This window comes from Trematomus bernacchii, unplaced genomic scaffold, assembly GCF_902827165.1.
Source record: "Trematomus bernacchii unplaced genomic scaffold, fTreBer1.1, whole genome shotgun sequence".
NCBI classification, from domain to species: domain Eukaryota; kingdom Metazoa; phylum Chordata; class Actinopteri; order Perciformes; family Nototheniidae; genus Trematomus; species Trematomus bernacchii.
Genome location: NW_022987547.1, coordinates 6,815,702 through 6,831,463, shown reverse-complemented (window position 1 = coordinate 6,831,463; position 15,762 = coordinate 6,815,702). Strand labels below are relative to the sequence as shown.

Below are 15,762 nucleotides of genomic sequence, written 5' to 3'. Positions count from 1 at the left end.
TCTGTAATAATTAATATGCATGGTGTGTGTCACGTGGGCTGCAGAAGGAGTTATTTTAAATTGACAAAAACATAATATCTGACAATAACTACACATTGAACGTGGTAATTATTCGAGAATTAACTAAGGGCTGATTTTTGATAGCTTAGCAGAGGGAATGCAACCGGAAGTTCGCCTCAAACGCGCAGGCTTCTGGGTAATGTAAGGTGCAGGCGGCACAGCACGCTGAGCACGGAGGGAGGACTGCTGGTGAAAAAATAGCTTCCGCAGTTCCGTCAGCTGGCGAGGTTGAAGGTTTAGTAAGTGTACGCTGTTGGCATGTTGAACGCTTGTTTTTGTCGTAACAAGGTTAGGTAACGAGCGAGGTAACTACGCCAGCGCTGCAGCTCTTCCTTTGCTTACAAGAGGAGCGACATGAGTCTGGACGAGCATTCACTGCTTGCGCTGTCCTGGAGGAAGCTGTACCTCAGCCGAGCCAAGCTGAAGGCTTCCAGCCGGACATCAGCTCTGCTTTCTGGATTTGCTATGGTAACATATGTCTCCCAAACATCTTCCTACTTGTAGATTTAGCAGGCATGTATCCTTATGCTGAGCACATGTGTTTGTCGTGGAAAGTAACTACATTTGCTCAAGTACTGTAATACAATTTGAGGTAAGCTACTTGTACTTGTGTTGAGTATTTACATCTGAATGCTACTAGTTTCTTCTCCACTACATTTCAGGGGGATTTTGTTTTGTTTTTCTGCACTTAATGTATTTGAAACATGAAGTTACTAGTATGCATATTATGATTATTCCAAAATATAATGCATAAATCAATTATGGATGAAGATAACACTCAAACCCTTGGTGAATAGACAAGCTTTACAGCAGTATATATAGTGAGAAATAAGCCCCACCTTTACCTGCTGCATCATTAAAGTGAGGCTGACTGCTTTCTGGTTTTGCCACGGTAACATACTGTATGTCTTAAAAACATACTCTTACTCTTCTGTAGTTAAATCACAGCAAAAGTCTGAACTCCTTTTGCTCAAAATAATCTATAATTTATGAATGCAGTGGTGTAAAGTAAAAACATTTACTCAAGCACTTTACTAAGTTACAATTTTGAGGTACTAAACATGAGAATTTCCATCTTTATGCTACTTTTTACTTCTAATCCATGTTATTTCAGTGGGAAATTTTACACTTTTACTCCACTACATTCATAAGATACATTAATGTACTAGTTACTTTGCAGATTTAGATTTTTAGTACAAAACAACAAATGAAGATTAAGATACAACTGTTAAGCTCCACCTTTTTATTGTGTTATCTGAAATGGACCATTATGTATGCTGAGTACTTTTACTATGATTCTTTAAATATATGTTGTATTGCTTATGCTTTTTTACTTTATAGCTACATATGTACAATTTTGAATAGCTAGAGGGTGACCATTCAGATGTTCTTTAAATAGTTGGTAAAGATGGTATTCTGATGATTGTTATGACCATGTGATAGAAGACACATGTTGTGTGAATGGACAATAGAGTTTCTATACTATCTCATGTGATGAAGTTGTTTTCCTGTTCTCTTACTATTCCTTCTCACTCACAAATCTGCTGTAATGCACTCGATGCTCTATAAAATAAGTAAGGGATAATGTGCAGCGACGCGGTCATTATGGGTAAAAGAACACCGACAGGCAGATCAGGAGCCCGACGCGAAGCGGAGGGATCTAGATCGATACCTCTTTATCGTGTTCATGAATGTATATTATACTGTTGATTGTTTGTGACTGGGAATTTTAAATGCTTTATTTGCTCTTACACAGGAGGCATCTGAGCAATAACTTGGAGTCCTGTGTTTTTAACTTATCTCGTATAATAAAGCTGTTTCCTCTTCTATTCCTTCTTTCCAGGTGGCCATGGTAGAAGTGCAGCTGGACAACAGCTACCCTTACCCCCCTGCTCTCCTCATTGCCTTCAGTGCCTGCACCACTGTGCTTGTAGCTGTTCACCTGTTCGCTCTGATGGTCAGCACCTGCATTCTGCCCAATATAGAGGCTGTCAGCAATGTCCACAACCTCAACTCTGTGCACGAGTCGCCACACGTGCGAATGCACCGACACATTGAACTGGCGTGGGCTTTCTCGACAGTAATAGGTACATTACTCTTCCTAGCCGAGGTTGTTTTACTTTGCTGGGTCAAATTTTTACCTGTTAAGCCCAACAAGTCCAGCAATAGTACAGTTTCAGCTGGTGTGGCTGCTGCTATTACCTCCACATCTATCATGGTCCCCTTTGGTTTAATCTTCATAGTCTTTGCGGTGCATTTCTACCGCTCCTTGGTAAGCCATAAGACGGACAGACAGTTTCAGGAGCTGGAAGAGCTTTCTAATCTCACCAGGCTACAAAACGAGCTGGACAACAGAGGGGAGTGTTCCATCCTGCAGTCCCCAAGCTCACATTTCCCATAGTGAAGTATGGTGGATATGTGTCCATGGAACTCTAGTCTGCATGGGATATCACTAAGACAGAAGCCACATTATTGACTTCTTTTTTTCTTTCGGGAATAAAGATATCTTACCTCTTTATTGTAAATTAACTTACTTAAAAATACTTTTAGGAAACACGTTGGATCAACTGTGAACTCACAAATCTGCCGTGACGCACGGGAAGTTATTTCAATTGTTTTATGTTATTCTGTTGATTGTTTGGACCATGTGATACAAGACACATTTTCGTTTGAACAGACAATCAACATTTATTTTCAATCCTATATAAAAAAAGTTGTTTCCTGTTCTCTTTCTATTCCTCTCACTTGTAAAGCGGAAGCCGTCTCTAAATTGTTTCCGTTATACTTATGATTGTTTGGACCATGTGATGAAAGACATTGTATTGTGAAAATTGAAAGTCTTAATTGGAGACTTAACACTGGAGACATTTCAACCATAACTTGAAATCCTGTCTGCTGCTTGCTGAATGTATTAACCTGTTCATATTTAATACACTTTTGGTTGTGTTTTTTTAAACTACAAGGTAACTCTTTACTCTTTATTAACTGTGTACATTTATTGTAATGTCCATCAACTTTTTATGTAATGCTTGCTGTTAGTGTTGACTGACTCAACAGCTCCTAAAACTACAGTATTATTAGTATAATATATTTGCTGACGTGACGTCAAAACAGACACTATTTTGACAAGTGGCAATCAGAATTTCTAAAATAAATTGAATGTACTATTTGAAAACATTGTATTTTGAATGTTATCTTTGCCGCTTACTTTCAAACACTTACGCAAGTTAAACACATCAGATTTAGAATGCCTTTCATATTAAAATGTACTTAATGTGATATACTGTAACATGTTAACCATCACCTATGCTGGATAACTAACCAAGCCAGCCCTGTCTCATGATGATTTGTCATAATTATCCTCTTGGCTTTTCACAATTTATATTTTTAGAGAAAGGAAAGAAAATTAGTAGTCCTGATGGAGTAATTGTTATTATTAGGGACACGTGTTTCTCTGTGCGTCATTTTGTAAAGTCTGAGCACTCCACTTGTCTCTTAAATTCTGAATTAGCATGTTGCTTTCGTCATTGACTCGTTAAGTACCCATGAAGTGCTTTTCAATCATTCTGGTACTTATCCAAATAAAATTTAGCTTAGGTTTTCATCTCAACAATTTAGAAGAAGGGATCAATCTGAGTTAGCAGTCTGTATTGGAAGAGATAGTTCAGAAGTACAAATTAATGTAGTTTGATGTTGATAGGTGCCATCATTGTCAGAGTTCAGTGTATGAAAAACACAGTAATGCTAAATATTTGGTCAGTCCAATAGTCCTGGTATAAGACTTAAATTATTTCCCTTATGTTTTTGAAATATCAACAGAAGTTTTGCTTGGCTCCACAGATAAGAACGGACAGAAGGTGTAAATAAAAACAAGCTGAAAATGCCTTCATGCCATTTATTTTCTGTTTTACTCGTTTTCTGTTAGTGTGTTGTGGAGTGGAAACTTGCTGTTGATCGTCTCAAGGTAGGCTTCCTCGGATTCCTTTAAAACCAACTGCATATCCACCAGACGTACCTTAAAGAAAGAACATGTTCATACAAAATAAAACGTTAAAAGAAAACTTGATTTGTTGTCCATGATTGTTTAATCTTGTGACATAAGTGGGGAGCGAGTGCCTGCAATCGCTGCAAATCACAATGAATATGTTTTACCTGTGGAATTTGACACTTAGATGGTGTTGGTGCTTCATTCCTCCCAAAATCAGACAGGGTCCCACATTTTGCTACTCCATCCAACCAAATGCCTTCATAGAGCTGGCCTTTGTCAGAGTAGTAAAACTTTCCATTGCCGTTCTTCTTGCCTTCTCCCCAGGTGCCTTCATACCAGTTTCCATTTGCTTGGAAACAAGTCCGAAAGTACCATTTAAAAATCCACCATCTTGACCAACTATAATGTAATCTATTTAAGATTTTAACAATGTATGTGTGAACCCAGTGCTCTTACCACATCGGATGATGCCCTGTCCATGGTTCTTATCCTTCATCCACTCTCCCTCATAGATATCTCTGCTCTCGTAGTACATCCTTCCCCATCCACTCCGATGGTTCTCACCCCACTCCCCTTCATAAACTGCTGAGTTATTGTAGAGGTACATCCCATACCCCTGAAAAGATAGAAAAGAATGCATAACATATCTCAGAGCGTGAATACATCTGATAGATTGTGCATGAACACTGTATAGAATACATACATGCTTCTTTCCATGTTTCCATTCACCACAGTACTTCTTTGCCAACTCCTTTGTTTCTGGGATCAGTACACTGTAGGTACCATATCCATCAGGTTTTCCAAATTTCCACTCTCCATGATAAATGGCACCAGACTTTTTCCAGACCTGAGTTCCCTTCCCTTTCAAACAAATAAGCAAATAAGTTATCTAGTGTGGTCAAAGTGTGTCATGCTCCATAAACAGTGGTTCATAAATGTCCATGTAGTTAAGTAGAAGCTCACATCAGAGGAATCTCACCGTGCTTTTTGTTGTCTTGCCACTCTCCAGTGTATTCATTTCCGATGACAGAGAATATTGTGTGCCGCAGTCCACATTTCTGTGACTTAATATCCAGTAATGTGGACAATGCTCTACTTTTTTTAGATGTTTGAAGATATGGCATGGCTGGGCGTAGCTTGATGAAAACCCTGTAACATAGTCAGATAACATGTTACAACCATGAAGCAGTAAACCTAGGAGTGACCTTTTAAAACTATAATAACAACACATTGCTCTTTATTTCATGCTGAATATACAATTTATAAACAGAAATGTGTGAATATTTGAGAAAAAATTACCAAAATACAGAATTGTTTAAACTTAAAACAACAAACAAAACACAATATTCACATGTTACTACATATAATTAAAGCATTTTTATATATTTTATGGGATATACATGATTTCAGCAGTGCTGATAAAAATAGATCATGCAAAAACATGAAAAAAGTAAGTACTGTACTTTATATTCTGTTCTCTATTGATGTTCATTAAAATAACAGTGAATAACCCATTAATGCATTACCAATAATCCAGTCATAAAATATACATGAATCAAAAATGGGCCATTCTGCATTAAGAGTCTTTTTGATTTTTATTGAGTTTGATTTTGAAACTCTTTTGAATGCAGGACTCTTAGCAGTAACATAGTATTTATACATTGTGTTGTTACTACTTAATCCTCGGTAAAGTGCCTACATTTTTGTCCAACCACTGCATTTAGAATACTTCAACAAAATATTTTCAAATGAGCAGGTTAGCCACAAGCACATTTTATGCTAACATAATAACTAGCTAGTTAATGGTGTTAGTTAACGTTAGCTTCTATACAGTTTAATTGACAACGACCACGTTAGGATGATACTTGTACCTTAGCGATGTGTCCAAGCGGATGATTTACTTAAACTCAATCCGCCTGTAAACTCAGGCCATGTAACTACCGAATTAATGAAAAAACATATTAGCTAACCCGGCTAGCCGCACAAACTTTCCTAGCTGGGGACTGCAACAGCATTCACTGTATCCTAGCAACAGAATTGTGTACTAGTCTAGTTGATGCCGAGTGTGAATGTTAAAACATAAGAGATAAGCAGTGGAGGGAGAAGTACTCAGATGATTTACTAAATCAAAAGTAACAATACTAAAGTGTATAAATACTCAGTCACAAGTAAAAGTACTGCATTCAAATGTGTACTTAAGTACAAGTAAAAAAAGTATTGGCATCAAAATACTTGAAGTAGGCCTACCAAAAGTTATGCAGAATGGGACATTTAAAAACCAGATATTTTGTTTTAAAATTATTGATACATTAATGCCTCCATCAATGCAGTCTTGCACTTGGTAAAAAAAAAATGTATTTGGAAAACACTACTTGGTAGCTTAGCCTATAATAATATATGATAATGTATGTGTCGATTTATATTTTGTAGGCTATTACCTAAATCTATAAGGTAACTACATTTGTAAAATAAATGTAGTAGAGTAAAAAGTACAAATGTGTCAACAAAATGTAGTGGTACAAGTACAAAACTCAAGTACTGTACTTGAGTAAAATGTTGAGGTACTTGTACTTACTTGAGAATTTCAATTTTGTTTTCTTCTATTCCACTTCAATTCAGAGGTAAATGATGTACTTTTACTCCACTACATTTATTTTGTACCTTTAGTTACTTTGCAGATTTGGATTAATGATATGGAATATAATCAACACTAAACTCTGACTTTATTTACACCTGGAGTCAAATTCAGAAACTACCCTGCAGCATACAAAGTACATAAAATAAGTTGCACCTTTACTAACACTTTAATGCATCAACATTTATAATTTTAAAAAAAACATAATAGGCCTATATGATAAGAAATGAGTATAATGAGTACTTTTAATTTTGGTCCTTTAAATATAATTTGATGCCAATACTTTTGTACTTTTAACTAACATTTTGAATGCAGAAATTGTACTTGTAACAGAGTATTCTGATCTGAGTATTTCTTCCACCTCTGTGTATTTTATTAGTTTAATGCTCTGCCATAGACAGTGTTCAACCTATGGTTTAACCACAGTGGTGCGCATGCGCCCTGCAGCCCGTTTAAAAAGGCTCCTCCTGAGTGGGCAGACAGTCAGACCCTGGGTGAGAGCCAGCTAGTGGAGCCATCCTCCTTCATACATCAGCTGCTGTGCCACAATGTCCAAGCCGAGGTTTCAGACAGAGTGGGAGGAAATGGACGAGGAATATCAACAACTACAGGTGACACTAAAACCAGTAAATCATTGATGGTAGCCTGCTGGTCGGATAGCATGTCGTGGATGGCACTGACAGCTACTACGTTAGTTTGGATGGCTCCTTCCTATTCGCCATTCATTCTCAGCTCACCCGTAAACGCAGCTTTTTCAGCCAATAACGTTGCTGTTGGAAGCAAAATTGTATTTAAGGGATGGACAAATGTCAGGATGTGTTAACATCTTTGAATTGTGAGTAACACCCGTGTGTTTCTGCAGCTAACGTTAGCAGCAGGTTACTTGTGTTGCTGCTAGGCGGCTAATGAGCAGCTACAGTAACTTAGCTAACAATTGAATAATTCTTGAATTAATTCTATTGAACTTACTAAGAAATGTGTTAAGGTAACTTCACGCTATGGCTTTGTTTGAGAACACCATTTTGCAGAAGTCATTGAATACATCATCATCCTTTACCATTACCACACTAGCTCACGTTGGCTAGCTAGCTAACTTGAAACAACAACATAAGTGGTCAATAATAGGAAGAGATACAGCTCTCCTTTTAGGTTCTGCCTATGCTAGTACCAGACAAATAAGACCTGTGATGCCATCACAATGTAAAATCTGCAGCTGCTCCGTTGGGAAAGATAATGAAGGTGACTGTCAACTGTTTGGGGATGTTCCAAAATACAGCCAACATGTTTTAGTGCAAAGAAACAGCCTACAGTTGCTTTTCCTCAGATTGCATATTTGTACATCTGTGTATTAGTTCCTAACCATATTCTGTCTGTGGGTTTTAAGAGACTTCGTGAATTACACACTGTTGATTGCCCTGTGGACCTTCTAAAGAATCACAATTCCTATGATTGGCCTTGTTGTCCATTAAGAGTTTTTTTTTTTAATGATTGGCAAAGCTTTGTATATAACATTAGTTGGTCCAAGTTATTATTTGAACAAGTATTTTCATTGGAATATATCATTCAATGCATAGTTTTCCCATCAGTAATGCTTGTATTTTGATACATTTGTGGCTGCAGATTGAAACATTTGCATTTTTCTCCCGATAACGAAGAATCATTCTACACTTTTGTCCTTACACATGTTCTCCACAATTTTGTTGTGTTTGTTTGATAACTAGGAAACTCACAAAGTGTACAGACAAAAACTTGAGGAGCTCACCAGCCTTCAGACAACATGCAGCAGCGCCATCAGTAAACAGAAAAAATGCCTGAAAGACCTAAGGTGGAGTTTGACGAAGTAAGTGTTCTCTGATCAAGACAGAAAACTTCTTTAACAGCTTGGTTTCCTGAACTACACTCTTTATCAGTGAACTTGTTTATTATCAGTTTGTGATTCATCACATTCATCAGCCTCTTTTAGAAGATACACGTTTTGTATACGTTCTTTGAATAAGTGGTCTTTTAGTTTTGATTTTAGTGCTTTTGTTGGGGACACTTTCTTTTAGTAAATGTACATGCTATTAAAAAGTTATGATCTATATGTGCCTTCGAGATCAAAGCTATTTCTTCTTGCTCTTATTTCCTTTTCCATTAATGATCATTTTGTTTTTTTCTCCACAGGTGTTCCAAAACATGTGACGAGCAAGAACTGAAACTAATAGCGGATATGAAAACACAAATAAAAGATAAAGAAAATGTGTTCTTTGATATGGAAGCGTATTTGCCGAAGAAAAACGGGTCAGTACTTTTTGCATGGCAACACTTCACATTACAGACATGTTGTATTACTTATTGTTTTTCCATTTGTGTGTGTTTTTCAGACTGTACCTGAATCTGGTCCTGGGCAGTGTGAACGTAACGCTTCTCAGCAACCAGGCAAAGTAAGTACAGTATTCAGTGTGAAAAATATGGTTTGGTTTTTGTGTATTTATCACCTTCTTTTTTACCTCCTTTTTAATTGATAGATTTGCCTATAAAGACGAGTATGAGAAGTTCAAGCTTTATATGACAATAATCCTGATGTTTGGAGCAATAAGCCTCTTCTTCCTCAACTACCGGTGAGAGAATGTTTCTGCATATTGTTTTCTTTAAATAATAAAAATGTTAAAAGTGGTTTTCTTATATTTATTTTCTCTATTTGATTAGAGTCACTGATGAAATCTTCAACTTTTTGCTGGTGTGGTACTACTGCACATTGACCATACGGGAAAGCATCCTCATGAGCAATGGCTCCAGGTGTGTTGTGTGTCAACCCTGAGGCACTGCATTCTGTTGGAATTGTAATAGTTAATTATTATAGGAAAAAGTATTTTTTAAATGGCTAGGTTGTACAAGGGTAAATCTCTTCTTCTGCTTTTCAGGATCTACGGTTGGTGGGTGTTTCACCATTATGTCTCCACCTTTCTGTCGGGTGTGATGCTCACATGGTGAGTTTTTGGCTTTGTTTCTTTCTTTCAGCCGTTATATTTGTACTTTTATTTTGTACAATCCCACACAGGTGAGCGACTTCTGAGACAAAAAGGGCTCCAGTTTTGTTTTTGTTTTTGTTTAACCGTATGTTTTTTTCCCCCAGGCCGGAGGGACCAGTGTATCAGATGTTCAGAAGCCAGTTCCTCGCTTTCTGCATTTATCAGAGTAAGAATTTCATTTGTTTACTTGACTTTGAACCAGCTTCTCTTTAGGAAGTCTGTTTGGCTGGACCATTTCAGAATAATGTATTTTCCTTATATTGTTGTTACCCAAACATGAGGGAGTTCATCCTCAAAAAGCAGCATTCACTTTTTTGAGATTAAAAGTAGTTTGAAGGGGTAACAGAAATCCCTCTTTTTGTTGCGAGTATCTTGTAGTAGGGCTGCTCGATTATGGCAAAAATCATAATCTCGATTATTTGGGTCTAATTGATATCACGATTATTAAAAACGATTATCCATTTACTTTGAAAACATGCATTTATTGAAAGAAAAATGTGAACAGTATGTTTTTAACAGTTGATTACCCTGAACTTTAAAGGTGGGGTAGGTAAGTTTGAGAAACCGGCTCGAGATACACTTTTTGTTATATTCCATGGAATGCTCTTAACATCCCGGTAGCAATGAATATCTTAAGTGCTTTGACAAAAAATCCATTCAAAAATGTCATCTGTGGAAGCCGTAGTACTGTAAAAAGCACGACCAATCATTTTAGCCGGCCCGGCTAAAGTAACTGGATGGCCTACCTGCCTGTCAGCCTTCCATCTGTGCACAAACTTATCTCGTGCCCTCATTGGTCATGTGCGCGTTCGTGTGTGTTGGAGGAGGGGCTCTATAAGGAAGTGGCAGATTTTTTCCGGCTGTGTATTTTCAAATTCTAGCGCACTCGAGCTGGTTTCTCCAAAATTACCTACCCCACCTTTAAGTATAATTCAACTGAAAAACCAATAAAAAAATTAATTAAAAAAAAAAAAAATCGTTTTATTTCGATTATGTTGTTTTCATAATCGTTGCAAGCCAAAATCGTAATTGCGTTTAAAATACGATGAATTGAGCAGCCCTATCTTGTAGCTAAATATGTATGTCACATGTTTTTCGCTGACTGTGGTCATGTGTAGCCACATGTGGGGATATTTGAGGCGCTCTGCCATGTGCTGTCTGTGTTACATCATCCGTGACAGACACCAGATTTGACAGATAAAGGAGAATTGTTGTAACATATCTGGCACTCTGGTATGAATTGCATTTCTATAAAGCTAAATATAACTCTAATGTAGGGCTGCAACCAATAATTACTTTTTTTTAATTTATCAATCTGGCAATTATTTTATTGATTCATTAATAAAACAGTTGTTCAATGAAATGTCAGGAAATTGTGTGTAGTCTTCAAATGTCTTATTTCGGCTGAAAAATATTTTACAATGATCCAAGAAAGCGGCACATCCTCACACTAACGAACCTATAACATGATAACATTTGGCCTTTTTGATTTGACGAATGATCAACTTTCTACTAATCAACTTTAACAGAGTAAACGACAAATTGCCTTGACTGTGACCTTAATGTTAAGTATGTTGTTCTTTCCTTCTATAAAAAGGAGGAGATTAGACAATTAATAACTCGTAACAAGTAATGGTTTATATCTGACGCTGTCAAACTGTCACAACATGGTATTATAGTAGACCAAGTCTGGGTCAAGTATCAGCTGTAACATCGTGTTGTTACCACTACAAACACTTTTTTATATAGGAACATATTTATATAGGGACAGTAATCAAGAAGCAAGTAAAAAGCAAAGACATTAGGTCATTGTAATGATCAATATATAAACGCAAATTTGCATTATTTAAAATAAAAGGTTCAAGTTGACTGTTGGAGAAGATGTAGCTGATTAACCGTATTGACATAGAGGCCTGTAGTGTGACAACAGTTCTAAAGCCAGTATTTTGTAATTACCTTATAATGGCTGTTGGAAAGATTTCAATACAGTTAAATATTGTTGGGAATGTGTTCACTCATCATGACATTTCTAGATATATATCTGTGGCTAAATGCTGTGTAAACGTATTTAGACGAAGTGTACACAACCTTCCTCATACTAAAAGCTGACTCTAAAAGACTCCTTTCTAGTGGATACACGGGTCTTGATTTATGAAGATTTTCTTAATTAATTACCAGGATTTTTGTGCATTAATTATTGTATACTGTGGGCCTTGGACACTGATAGCCTGCATTGTTGCATCTGTAATTCAACAGTTGTACTGTTAACATTTCTTCTCCCCAGATTAGAGAAGTAATTATTTCTCACACGCTGGTGGTTACAGTTATTGCCAACATCAAATGTACATCATGATGTGAGGGGGTTTGGGTGATAAACCAAATGAATAAACAAATAGATGTTCCTCTTTAAAAAAACAAGAAACCACCTACAAATGCAGCTATTTATTTTGTTTTGAGGACATAAGGAGGAACATATTTCACTTTAAGCTTCATGTTATAGGTTGCTGTCCATTTTTTGGACTTTTGCTGCAACAGCTTAATAGTGGATTAACTGTTTTTCATGCAAAAATGGCAGAAAATGCTGTTTCCAGCCCCTTGAAATAGCTGTTATCAAAGTACTATTTAATTTAATTTAATTTGTTACGTATTCTTCTTTCTGTGTCTTTGCATTCACCACATATACCAAAGCAAATTCCTGGTATGTGTAAATACCAGGAATAAACCCGATTCTGTAATAAAATAATCTGATTCTTGGAACAGACCATTTTCCCTGCAATCTGGTGTTTTATCAAAAAATTGGCAGATCAATCTTTAAAGAAAATGATTGTTGGATGCAGTCCTAAAATAAAGTTTTCTTTCCAGTTCTAAGATATGAAGTAATCTCTTTGTACTCTCAATTTGTACTGCAGGCTTTGTTCAGTACCTCCAGTATTACTACCAGAGGGGCTGCTTATACAGGTTGCGAGCGTTGGGAGAGAGAAATCAGCTGGACCTCACAGTGGGTAAGATGAACGCTATTTTTGGGGGCAGTCATTTCAATCGTTTGAACTCTCGAGCCAACTGTAACACCGTGGGGGAAAAATAGGGTAAAGGTGACGGAGACATTTGTTCAAATCAGTGTGTTGCCAAGCAGATGTCGGGGTAATCCGAGTAGCTCAAAGAATTAGCTACTAACTAAAACCATCTGTAATTAATGACTGGATAACAACACATTGGTGTAGTGTTGTGTGTGTTTTACAGTTTTGTTTCTCTTCAGAGGGATTTCAATCCTGGATGTGGAGAGGCCTCACTTTCCTTTTGCCATTCCTCTTTTGTGGCCATGTAAGTCGAAACATAACGTTTTTGTACAGCTTTATTGCTTAAAGTGAGGTAGACTTTGTAATGCATTTTACACCAGCATTTATTGTTTGATCTGCATTAACTGTGTACATACAGAGGTAGGGTTTTCCATAACAGTTAAGAGACGGCATTAGCTGAGGAGAAATGTGTGCTATGAGAGCGTGCTGCAACATAATGAACCATTATGCTTCCTCTCACTGTGCAGTTTTGGCAGCTCTACAACTCACTGACCCTGTTTCGCTTGGGAGGACATGAGGACTGTAAGGAGTGGCAGGTGAGGGTCACACTGGAAGGTCCTGGGCTTAAATGTCAAGAGGCATGTCAGACCGAAATAACAGCTGTTGAAGGGACAGTTAATCCAAATATACACGTCTATATTTATATTTGAAAGAAGGCAGTACTAGGGCCAATATTTCCGACAATGGTCTTGATTAATAAATAAGATTAAGGGTAAGATTGGAAAATATGTATTTTTTGTTTTGGGTGATCTTTATCTTTATTAGAGGAAAATGTTTGACAGGATTCTTTGTAAACTAATGTGTGTGTCAGTATCTGACAAAAAATGTAACCTTTTAAAGCTATTATCAGAATGGTTGATATGGGTTGACCTCTGAAGTCAAATAAAAAGATGTGCATGGAAGGTTTGTCTGTTCACAGGCTCAACTTGATTTATTTACATGACCTGTGATAACGTGTAGTGTTCTAAAGAATGTTATTCCCATATACTAAACATGTCTGAGCCCTTTCAGAAATTCAGATATAGCTTCAGTTAAAATCATGACTTTTCCTTTTTTTCCCCAGGTAATTATGCTGTCACTGACATTCTTCGTCTTGTTCCTGGGAAATTTCTTCACCACATTGCAAGTGGTCAACAAAAAAATTCAGACAAACCAGGAGAAAAATCACAAAAAAGACTAAGACTGAAACCTCATAGATTATTACCAACGGCCAGTAGTTTTGAAACGACGCGCACAATGGCTTGAAAGTAACCACGGCACGGTTATGCTGGCAGAGGTTGGAGCAAACTGTTTCTCTCGGGCTGGGATGGCGGCACCATCCAGCCAAAGTGTCTGACCGACAGGCTTCTGCTTTCTAATCGTTGTCGATGTTGCTGCAAAGTCCTTCACAACACAGAGTGGTGAGTTCCACTGATATACGGACAGTTGGACTCTTTATCATGTACATAAAAACTGAGCGGGAAGACCGCTTTCATTTGGGTGTTTGTGTCAGCGCATGAATCTCTCGGAGAGCCTTTTGTTCAAATCATATGCAACTAAAAAAGGGCAGGTAGCATCGATCTACAGAGCATAGATTGCCTTTGAAGACAAAACGTCTGTCATGCACTTCATACTGACGTCCGTCATGTCTTTCATACTTCTGTGAAATGGTCAAACTGTCTCTGGCTTGAACAAAATCGGACATGTTCACGCGCTGCACTTCATTTCTTGAATTAGTTTGTGTAGTTTTGAACTCCTTGTTGTGCTATTTCACTGCTAAACAGTATTTCTTACTAAACTTGTAGGTCAACAACTTAAAAAAACAAAAGTGATACCTTACTGCCCTTCAATTACAGAAAACATTGTGTCTTTTTTTCCTAAGTCAGTGGCGGCTATATTTTGGTTTTCAAGTTTTACAAAAGGGAAAACAACACTGTTACTTCTCCCTTCAGCCATAACTGTGTATTTTTGTATGATGTTACACCTAAATGTGCTGCTACATGAAAACAGACGTAAAAAGTGTGTGCTGTTCCCAGTAAGGATCAAAATATGTTTTTTAGAGAACTCTTCCAAGGCCATTTATGTTCTCATTAACATAATGCTTACATTTTGATACATGGACCATTAGTAAAAACCTGATAAATCTAATGCTTCCTTCAAGCTTGATAAACATTTGAACACAGAGCTATGCACAGAGATGTCTCATTACTGTGGTAAAACTAATGACATGTCTTGGGTGAATTGAAGACATGAATTTTGATCAAATGCTGCTATTATTGCCGGTACTGTAAGAATAAGATAACAAAATAATGATTTTAAAAGTGCTAAATTGTTTTTCTAATTCAAATCAACATCACTAAATAAAATATTTGTATGAATTAACTTATGGCAGAACCTGAAACGTTTGCTCTCATTCACTGTAATGTTTTGTTTCATGTTTGTGTAAAAAAAAAAAAAACTATAATGTTATTTTGAGCAATGTTGGGTCTATAATGCCTTATTTCCCCTCCAGCTTGTCACTGTAACAAAAGTCATTTTATTTTGAAGATCTAAAGATGGTAGTGTTTTTTTAATGGCATTTCCCTGAACGCTATCATGCTGAAGAGATTCAAAATATTTACAAATCACTTTTATTGAGGGAAAATGAAGCATGTTTATTCAGAGACCAACATGTTGCTTTTGATGTAAGCGTTGCCAAGATGCACAGAACAACTTGATTTCCTCATTTTTATGATGTAGCTGATGTTAAACAATGTTTTCACCGTTCATTTCAAGACTAACTGGTGCTTGAGTAACGTGACCAGTAACAAATCCTCAATCTGTGTACATTGTTGTATAAAGTATATTAATAATTAAACACTGAATTAAACATTGTTGCTCTGTCTATTTTGTTTTTTTGTGCAATGAAAATAATTCCCCCGGTGTTGGAATCGTGTAAATACCAAACGTGTTCACCCATGGCAAACATTCATTGTTTCCAACACTAGTGGGCGCTGTTGGTAAAGATAAGGG

General features: G+C 36.9%; 3 protein-coding genes across 4 annotated transcripts; 2 read left to right on the top strand and 1 right to left on the bottom strand.

Annotated features, from left to right (window-relative positions):
* The first annotated feature begins 171 nt into the window (after nt 1–171).
* Nucleotides 172–4,107, top strand: orai1b (ORAI calcium release-activated calcium modulator 1b). Of its 2 annotated transcripts, XM_034123171.1 has the most exons (3): nt 173–528; nt 1,904–2,147; nt 3,986–4,107. In XM_034123171.1, the coding sequence occupies exons 1-3, from the start codon at nt 415–417 to the stop codon at nt 4,012–4,014; spliced, it is 387 nt and encodes a 128-aa protein (XP_033979062.1). In that variant the 5' UTR covers nt 173–414; the 3' UTR covers nt 4,015–4,107. The 2 variants fall into 2 exon arrangements, with proteins under 2 accessions (XP_033979061.1, XP_033979062.1); XM_034123170.1 differs by lacking the exon at nt 3,986–4,107 and having other exon boundaries at nt 172–528; nt 1,904–3,235.
* Nucleotides 3,706–6,025, bottom strand: morn3 (MORN repeat containing 3). Its single transcript, XM_034123169.1, has 6 exons — nt 5,920–6,025; nt 5,028–5,197; nt 4,752–4,909; nt 4,505–4,664; nt 4,213–4,397; nt 3,706–4,075 (listed from the first exon to the last, which is right to left on the bottom strand). The coding sequence occupies exons 2-6, from the start codon at nt 5,170–5,172 to the stop codon at nt 3,968–3,970; spliced, it is 756 nt and encodes a 251-aa protein (XP_033979060.1). The 5' UTR covers nt 5,173–5,197; nt 5,920–6,025; the 3' UTR covers nt 3,706–3,967.
* Nucleotides 6,026–7,137: 1,112 nt separating this feature from the next.
* On the top strand, nt 7,138–15,626 carry tmem120b (transmembrane protein 120B). The gene is made up of 12 exons (XM_034123436.1): nt 7,138–7,294; nt 8,405–8,523; nt 8,847–8,963; nt 9,047–9,106; nt 9,191–9,283; nt 9,372–9,461; nt 9,587–9,652; nt 9,799–9,860; nt 12,604–12,696; nt 12,951–13,015; nt 13,239–13,307; nt 13,835–15,626. Exons 1-12 carry the CDS (start codon nt 7,232–7,234, stop codon nt 13,949–13,951), a joined length of 1,014 nt encoding a protein of 337 aa, XP_033979327.1. The 5' UTR covers nt 7,138–7,231; the 3' UTR covers nt 13,952–15,626.
* The last annotated feature ends 136 nt before the right edge of the window (nt 15,627–15,762 follow it).

Bases quoted from the DNA above. Each gene is read 5' to 3' on its own strand.
- orai1b (XM_034123170.1), top strand. From the start codon at position 415: ATGAGTCTGGACGAGCATTCACTGCTTGCGCTGTCCTGGAGGAAGCTG. The intron at 529-1,903 runs GTAACATATGTC...CCTTCTTTCCAG, and splicing joins TGCTTTCTGGATTTGCTATG to GTGGCCATGGTAGAAGTGCA.
- morn3 (XM_034123169.1), bottom strand. From the start codon at position 5,172: ATGCCATATCTTCAAACATCTAAAAAAAGTAGAGCATTGTCCACATTA. The intron at 4,910-5,027 runs GTGAGATTCCTC...TTTGTTTGAAAG, and splicing joins GCAAGACAACAAAAAGCACG to GGAAGGGAACTCAGGTCTGG. The intron at 4,398-4,504 runs GTAAGAGCACTG...CTTGTTTCCAAG, and splicing joins ACAGGGCATCATCCGATGTG to CAAATGGAAACTGGTATGAA.
- tmem120b (XM_034123436.1), top strand. From the start codon at position 7,232: ATGTCCAAGCCGAGGTTTCAGACAGAGTGGGAGGAAATGGACGAGGAA. The intron at 9,107-9,190 runs GTAAGTACAGTA...TTTAATTGATAG, and splicing joins CTTCTCAGCAACCAGGCAAA to ATTTGCCTATAAAGACGAGT. The intron at 13,016-13,238 runs GTAAGTCGAAAC...CTCACTGTGCAG, and splicing joins CATTCCTCTTTTGTGGCCAT to TTTTGGCAGCTCTACAACTC.